This window comes from Trifolium pratense, linkage group LG4 (genome assembly GCF_020283565.1).
Source record: "Trifolium pratense cultivar HEN17-A07 linkage group LG4, ARS_RC_1.1, whole genome shotgun sequence".
NCBI classification, from domain to species: domain Eukaryota; kingdom Viridiplantae; phylum Streptophyta; class Magnoliopsida; order Fabales; family Fabaceae; genus Trifolium; species Trifolium pratense.
The window spans coordinates 37491339-37500385 of NC_060062.1; the positions used below are offsets into that span (position 1 = coordinate 37491339).

The window sequence follows — 9047 nt, forward strand, 5'->3', positions numbered from 1 at the left end:
GCACAGGGAAGGTCGCAAACGAATGGAGAAAGGACCAAAACAGAGCATATAAAAACACTCAATTCAAGTGACAAGCAGTCCGTTCTTCAATTCATCTGTTGTTCACTTCAATCTCAGTGTCCTACTCCTCTGTGCAATTCGATTTCGTTTTCTATCTCCAATTTAGGGTTTCAAACGATGGTTTCCTCTTTCTCTATTCTTTTGCCATCGATCAAGATCTGGTAATAACACGCTCCAAATAAATCCAGATGCAAGCTACTCTTAGGTGAAGAGAAAACGATCAAACAGAGCAAAGGTGATATTGCAGCAGTTTAATGTGGAAGATGAAGAGAAAAAAGTTTCCTGTGAAAAGATACAGGGATTAATTTTTGAGAGGACATCGTTTCATCCATTGGATTTGATCTAACGGTTTAGATTTGGAGAAGGAGAGAGAAGGAGACATGGGGGATGGAGAGGATCCGTTTCCTCCATCACAAACCACTTTATTTTTATTTATTTTACGTAGACTTGAACATTGTCTTAGGTACTTGTCTTAAAAAAAAAAACGTTGTCTTAGGTACTGTCAAAAAAAAAAAATTGTCTTAGGTAGACTAGACACAATCACACAAACAACTTGTTCTGTCCTACATATATAAATGAATAAAATAAAATAAAATAAAAATCTCTGAATTTTCTCTCTTATTATTTTTATTTTGCTTATCTTTGATTCATGATTCATCTCGCTTTCGTCAAACCATCATTTTGCACTCCAACGTCACTCCACAGTTTCTCCTCACACAATCCCAACCGGTTCCACATTTTCCCGAGAAACTACTCATTATTTTCCGGTAAAATCAAATTCCACTCTCTTTTTTCCAAATCACTCGATCTCAATCTCTTTCTCTACACGTCTCTCCACGTGTTTCTTCAAGATCGTATCATCAATCTCAAGCTAGATACGCGCATTCGCTTAGCTTAATTTCCATTTTGTGTTTTTCTTCTTCAATTTTCCATTTTACAGATTCAAGAACGAGAAGCTTCAGGAATTCATACATGGCGCCTCCGATTCTTTCCCTTGCTCTTCCTTCCGAAACCGGTCGAGTACTTAGCATTCAATCTCATACTGTTCAGGTTTCACTTCATATATCTTGTTCAATCTGTAAAATATTTAGATTTAGGTTTTGAATATTTTATAATCTATAGGTTCAGCTTCGTTATAGAATTCAAATTTTCAAATTCTATTTAACTATGCTATTTGTTTGTATTGTATTGTATTGTATTGTATTGAATCATTCATGAATGTTGCTTTGAAGTTTGTTTAGTATTTATATGATGACATTTTAGCTTAATTTGCTGTTGTTGTTACTTTCAGGGTTATGTTGGTAATAAATCAGCTGTTTTTCCTCTACAACTTTTGGGATATGATGTGGATCCAATTAATTCTGTGCAGTTTTCAAACCACACAGGCAAGTTCTTTTCATTTTTGTAGAGACAAATTTAGCGGTTAGTTATAGCTATGAAGCACAGACCCCGAACACGACCCTGAAAAATACACAATCCTAATAATTGAAGAAAATGAAATGTTAGCAGTTAGTTATAGCTATGAAGCACAGACCCTGAACACGACACTGAGACATACACAATCGTAATAATTGAAGAAAATGAAAGTAATTAAATGTAATTCCATGGTTTGGTGTCTGACACTGGACCAGAGACAACAACGATTTGAAGTGTCGGTGCTACATAGAATCATAGATTGTTATTTGTTGGTATATTGTGTTAGTAGATAGAGTTTGAACCCTATAACTCCTTCTGAAACTCTGTCGGGTGTTTCACAGGAATTTTTTTGTTTTTTAATTTTCGAAAATTGGGAGCCTGAGACCTGATACATGTTGTGTGAGGTCATCTGGAAAGGTTTCCTCTTTTTAAATGACACAGTCAAATTTTTGTATGAACGATTTGATGTGCAGGGTATCCGTCTTTCAAGGGCCAGGTTTTAAATGGACAGCAACTCTGGGATCTAATTGAAGGCCTTGAAGCTAATGATTTATTGTACTACACTCACTTATTGACAGGTACAATTGTATATGATGTTAAAGAGTTTCTTGTCTGTATAATTTTATTGTGTACTGTATCACATTCCCTCACGAAGTGAGCCGTAAATTGTGTGCGTGTGTGTTTGACAATCGTAAAATAAGTATACTTCTATTTATTTATTTTTAAATTTTTGAAGTTACCATTAGTGTTGACAAACAGTGGAGTTATAGCGCAATAGCATAGCAGATTTTGATGAATCCGCTATGAAAACCGCAACAATATCCTAGTTTCGCTATTAGGACAAGCAGTCGCTATTCCAGTTTCTGCTAGATGATATAGCAGAAATAGCGGAAAAAGGTGAATTTTAGGGTTTTAAAAATGATACAGCTGAAGAATCTGCACATGTGTAAAAATGAGCTATTTTTATAATAAAAATTTGGAAGAGCCTGCATGAATTGCTCCTATATTCACCATAATATGTAATCTTTTCAATATATAAGCAATGTTCAGCCTCCATTCCCTTTTTATTTGTATGCACCATGCCTTTTTATATATAATTGATTTATTTCAACCGCTACATGGCTTTTTCTATTTGCCCACAATGCTGTTTTACTATTTCACAGCAGATTTTTGGCTTTTCGCTATTTTCCGCGATCGCTATTGATAACACTGGTTACCATCCTGCAACTATATATCCGTTTGTATTAGAAACTATATGTTTAAATCTTGGAATTAGTCTCTCCACTTGTTGGTGAGTAAGGCTGTGGTCATTTGCCCTCCCCAGACACCACCCGCTGGAGCCTCACACACTGGGCCACCCTTATTTAAATCATGTGCTATGTGCTATTCTTATATGCCCTATTTTTTTATTTTTATTTATTTATTTATTTTTTTTTAATAAGCCCTATTGTGAGTGATATTGATGCTAAACTGCCAGATTTTGTGTTTCAAATTTGTTCCTTATTTTGGTCTTGATTATTCTGACTTTGGATCTAACTCATGTATTTTCAGGTTATATTGGTTCAGTTTCTTTTCTCAACACTGTATTGGATGTTGTCTCCAAGCTTCGCTCAATAAACCCCAAGCTTACATATGGTGAGATTACTAATTAATGGGTTAGTTTAATTCTATTCGAGACAGATTTGGTTTAAGTCTAAATTAGATGCAAGGTTATCAAGATCTAGATTTAAATAGTAAAATCTTTGGATTTTGCAATCCTATTCACCCCCTCCGATCTGAATCGCACGCAAGATCCCAGTTTTGTGCAAGATCATAGCAAAATCATTTATGGATCCTGAAATCGAACGTTGTGTGCGATCCTGAGTGTTTCTTCTGGGCTCAGATTTACTCGGGGTCATGCACAACGCGTTAGGGTGAAAACAAAGAAACACTATTTTTAAATATTTTATCTTCAAACTGCATTGTATCCCTCCCTCCCTCTCGTGTTTTGGCTCTGCTTTTTGCATCAATATTGATTTCTCTTTTTTGTTGCCTCTGTTTTTTCTCGATTTTTGTCTCTGCTGAATCGGTGATAGCACTATATATATATATATATATATATATATATATATATATATATATATATATATATATATTGTTTTGGTGGGATATATTTATATATACCAGTATTTTCATTTTGTTGGGATATGCATGCTATTCAACTCTTACTATCATGGTTACAATCTTACATTTTGCGATCTTGCTATCCCCATCCCAATCCTAGTTGCAATCTTGCCACTACCCCCTCCCGTTCTAGGTAACAAAAACTCAATCCCGAAAACCTTACTTAGAGGTTATTATTTAGAACACGACCATTTTAGGAACAAAATTTAACCGGTGAAAAATATATAGCTGTTTGAACCAAACCATCTGTTCTAGTTAAGATTAGTTTCAACCTTCATTCTTCATTGTTATTTGTATTGTCAGTATTGACATTTAAAGCCTGGGGAATATGATTTTATACTTCTTCGTATGTTGGATTTCAATCTTGACAGAAATTTCTATTTATCTTGCATATGTGTGTTTTGTTTCCTTGTCAGTATGTGATCCAGTGTTGGGTGACGAAGGAAAGCTTTATGTTCCACAAGAACTGGTGACGGTGTACCGTGAGAGGGTAAGACTGATGTCACTGATCCACAAAGATGTTTCTGCATGTGTAAATAATATACATGATGTAACAAGTTTACAATACATGAACTTCTCTCGCTAAGTTATATATGGAACTCAAATTTATTTATCCATAACTGAAAATAGATTTTGATCCTCTATTTTTAGGTTCCTATTTCTGAGATAACATGATACACTTCTTAAACCTGGCACATTTAGATGTTACCCTTACTTGTTTTGACATCTCAGTAACACACATTTCAACAGGTTGTTCCAATGGCTTCAATGTTGACTCCAAACCAGTTTGAAGCAGAATTATTGACAGGACTCAGGTAATTATACCATGATTAATATTACTTGAGAAATTTTATGTTTGGTAATTGTTACTGTATGAAGTGCATATATTATTATAAGAAAAAATTTATGTTTACATGTAAATGCATTCAGTCTCGTTAGATGTTACAATATAGATGACAGCATATTACTTTTGTTTCTTTTCTTGTACATAAAAGATTGTGGGATTAAATATGTTTTTAGTCTGTACAAAGTTTCAACATTCATAGTCGTAAATAATGAGTACTTTTAGTCCCTCGATAGTATTTTTATATGTCAAGGATTATTATTTTTTTGACTCATTATGTATACGAACTAATAAACATATAAAATTTTTACAGGGGCTAAAATTAACATATTTCCAATTTTATAATGACTAAAAATAGATTTAACCAAAGTTTGCAATTTGAAGTAGATGCACTGACTATCACTTGTACTCTTTTAGGGGGGTGTGTGGGCTTATAAATATTAACGGCGCCTTCTCATATACACAGATATCTTTGTTTTCTGCAAATGTTATATGCAATGTATTTATTTGGTGGTTTTGGTACCGCCTACTTTAGAGAAAAATGTCTAGTTAGCTTTAGCAGGATGTTGCATGTGTGCTGTTGTTTGTGAGCATTTGTCGATATGGAATTAATTAGGTTTGAATCTAACTTTTCACCCATAGGCCACAGAATATCGTCATCTTTAGAAGGCATCACGTTATTGAAATATTATTTTCCTATATATAAATAACAACATATTAGTTTAGAAGATTTTGTGTTCTTTAATATTATTTATATATTTTCCTATCACTGCTGTGATTGTCAGACTCAGATTCCTGTCTATTTATTATGTATTTTGCACGTCCACTATGTATTCTGATAGAAATAGGATTCATTTGACAGAATTCAGTCTGAAGAAGATGGTCGAGAAGCTTGTAACTTACTTCATGCAGTTGGACCTTCCAAGGTTTGCTTTTAAAGCTTGTAACACACTTTTGCACACACAAACATGAAAGCTTGAATCTGAATTTACACATATGGCAAAACCAGGAGAAGTTGACCTGTGTCTGTCTTCTCAAATTATATTTTCTCAATGTTTTTTGTTTTTGACTAAGAAGCTGTCTAAATCTAGTGTCACAACAGTTCATAATGAACTAATCTATATTCATTAATATTTGCTTATGTTTGTTTCTCACAGTCATTTGGCTAATGCATGTGCATCCTCAGGTTGTAATTACAAGTATAAATGTAGATGGGAATCTTCTCCTCATTGGCAGCCATCAAAAGGAAAAGGTGGGATAAATGTCACGTATAATATTGTTATCAATGGTAATATTTTTTTTTCTAATTTTAGATATATGATTAATACTGTAAACCAGTATTATTAGATTTTCATAATTAACTTACGTGATGTCTTCTTGTCCCTTGAATTATTACAGTGATTTGTAAGATTTCTGTTTTCCATGATTCCATACCTCTGAAAACCAAACTGACTGGACTCAATATGATCAAAATACTGGTGAATTGACCAATCTAGTTTAGTTACCAGTTGATAATTTGAGAACCTTGATAACTAGGGTAAACCAAACTGAACCAGCTAGTGTAGAGTCAAATTAGGTTTGAACAGTTGTGATGCTGAACATAATTGTAATGTGGCACTATGAGGATGAGCCGTAGCATTGCTGCATTGACTAAAATAATAGCTGAAGCAAGTGGGGATGGACATAATCACCTAGCAAGACAACAATGTGATGCTTTTTTTTTTATATACTTTGTGGATAAAATATCACATGATAAATCTGCAAAATTGTCTTTTGATTGTATACACAATGTTTAATATTTATTTCATTTGAACGTACACATGATAGCCATGGTTGAAACACTGAAGTATTTAGTGCTGAAGTCCATACTTATGCACACTCTTCACTGACATTTTTAATTCTATTCACTCGGCAATTTATATTTATACATTATTTGCTTATCATAGTAACATAAATTTTTATTACCTTTTGTATGCAGGGACATACTCCCAAACAATTTAAGATTGTGATTCCCAAAATACAAGCTTATTTTACGGTATGAATATTCTATAATTTTATGGATTTTTTTTCGCAATGTTTATCCAAAAGAAAAATGAGTTGCAACGTTCATTTGGAGTCATAAAGGGATAAAATCCCCCTTGAAACAGCGTTTGCGTGGCATTTGTAATCTATATGGATTATCACTCACATATCTGTCTGATCATTTCCCTAAATAGCACAGAGCTGTATGTACTCCTATTCATCTGTGTGTACATTTCAAATAAAACCGTTGCTTTGTTTTCATTGGAAAAAAGACATGGGCAAATAAGCTTCCCATGACCTCAAATTTCCTTCAAAACTAAAACATAATGCATCTTGTTCCAGTTTGTACGGCCCTCTCCTTGCAATAAAAAAATGATAAGAAAATGCTCATTTTTATCATTTAACCACTTTGCAAACTTCCTCTGGTGCTATAAACCTTCTGCCGTGATACGGTCTAGAGAAATTCGAACCCATTTTAGGTCTATTGTAAGCAGCTCCATTGCGCATTTGTAAAAAGCTGATTTCGTGACTTAAATTTCCGACCTTTTAATCAGATAGCATCTTTCATTTAATCTGGTGCTTGTTAGGAAGTAAGAAGTTTATTTTGACGTGTTATCCATGCAAAAAATAAAAGAACAAATATCCACCCAAGAAATTTTCAAATCAACAAGATTGACGTATGCATTTATTCAAATAAGTTATAAGTTCGCTATTATTGTTCTGTTTAGAACTACCTCCAAACAGTCAAGTCAATAACTGTACATTCGATTATGTTTTTTGTTTTTATGCTGGCAGGGAACTGGAGATCTCACGACTGCACTTCTTCTTGGTTGGAGCAATGTAATGCCGATTGACTTATTAATCTTCCTTGTAATTGCATATTACTAGTATTTACCTAAAATATGTCTTTATTCATTCCAGAAACACCCGGATAACCTTGAGAAGGCTGCAGAACTTGCAGTATCAAGCTTACAGGTATTTGCTTTTTACTTGTGCCATTGATCTTGTTCTTTTCTTCTTCCTTCCTTCCAATGTTGTAGAATCATTGGTTATCTTTGACTTTGACTGATCCTCAGTCTTGATTGTAATGCAAGGATATTGATTTGAGATTTTAAAAATTTTGATATTTATTTTGGTGAATGGTTGATTTAATAATCACGATATATGTAGGCACTTTTGCAAAGGACACTTAATGATTACAAAAGTGCTGGACATGATCCCAAATCATCCAGTTTGGAGATCAGATTAATTCAGAGCCAGGATGAGATCCGCAGTCCACAAATCAAATTCAAAGCTGAAATATACAACTAAATGGTGAATGGTGATATGATTTGAAGCTGAATGTCTGTTTCTTGATCAATTATAGAAATTGGAGCTACAATGTTCAATTATAGCAGTACAGGCCTATTAAAAGCCAAAAGTTAATTTTTTTTATAAGCATGACATATAAGTAAAATGTGTTCAGTCGGAAATAAAATAAACAATATCGGCTCTAAATTTAATTTAGTTGCATTCTACTCATTACTGGAATATCAGGCATAAATTGTGCATATATATATATTTTTAATATTAAAGCACTTTGTGATATGTTTTTCTTCCATATCCATAATAATTTTGAGATCAAATTCAATTGTTTATGTCTAGTGCGTGGGAAATTTTATAACAATATTTGCTCAGATCGTAATCAAATCTTTGCAGTGACTCTTTAGTGTGCACAAGCTATGAAAATCTAACTTTAGGTTGTGTGACACGTTGACATTTGTTCGTTTTTAATCGCCCTTTAAAATAGAAAAGCAGCTAGCAGTAACAGATGATGATTTACACTTACTTTGTTTTTCTTTTTTGTTTGATTATTGATGAGAGAGCCAATCAATTAGGGTTGTTTTAAATGATAAGCGAAATGAGTAGTTTGTACATAATCCGAGTAAATTTCCAAATTAGCCACTGAATTACTATTGGTCAAGGGAAAGAAAATGTTGAACTTGTGGATTCTTTCCAAGTACATTTTGGCACAAGAACAATTTAATCTGGTGCCTAGTGAAGGACTGAATTATGAAAAAGTGAAACTACATTTTGATTATCACATTAGACATGAACTGATAAAGTGGAAATCAAGTTGATAAAATTATTATTCTGTCATTTACAAACACTAATAGGTAAACTAGTTTCTGATGTTGAGTGTATAGAGAAGGATCATATTTGCTATCTCTGAAGGCCAGATTCGATTAAGGTACCTCTGAATCTATGAAACTAAGTCCTATGAACCTATTTTAGGCCATATGTAGCTTTGTGCTGCTTGCACACCAATGACACCATAAACTCATCAGCCGATTCTATCCTGGGAGGCTAGGACTCAGCCATAAACAATTCTTCCTCTAGTAAACCGTTCAATCATACATTGTTGGCATCTAGCTGTCGTAAGGCCACTTGTGAGTGAGAGCAAAGTTAGAATAGTTCTCTGAAAGTTACTGGTTAATAGCAAGAGTGAAAATCTTATTGAACTCAACTCCAAACTGTTGATGAAGTCGCTTTCTCCCTAAGC

The 9047-nt window shown here is 33.7% G+C and overlaps 1 protein-coding gene across 1 annotated transcript; it reads left to right on the plus strand.

The window, feature by feature from the left end:
- Positions 1-670: 670 nt before the first annotated feature.
- LOC123922013 (pyridoxal kinase) lies at positions 671-8092 on the plus strand. The gene is made up of 13 exons (XM_045974757.1): positions 671-827; positions 1001-1110; positions 1352-1445; positions 1950-2054; positions 3028-3111; positions 4056-4129; positions 4390-4454; positions 5346-5409; positions 5670-5735; positions 6462-6518; positions 7301-7345; positions 7427-7480; positions 7676-8092. Exons 1-13 carry the CDS (start codon positions 710-712, stop codon positions 7814-7816), a joined length of 1077 nt encoding a protein of 358 aa, XP_045830713.1. The 5' UTR covers positions 671-709; the 3' UTR covers positions 7817-8092.
- The last annotated feature ends 955 nt before the right edge of the window (positions 8093-9047 follow it).

Coding starts and splice junctions, on each gene's coding strand:
- LOC123922013 (XM_045974757.1), top strand. CDS start 710: ATGATTCATCTCGCTTTCGTCAAACCATCATTTTGCACTCCAACGTCA. Junction 1,446..1,949: donor GCAGTTTTCAAACCACACAG/GCAAGTTCTTTT, acceptor TTTGATGTGCAG/GGTATCCGTCTTTCAAGGGC. Junction 4,455..5,345: donor GAATTATTGACAGGACTCAG/GTAATTATACCA, acceptor TTCATTTGACAG/AATTCAGTCTGAAGAAGATG.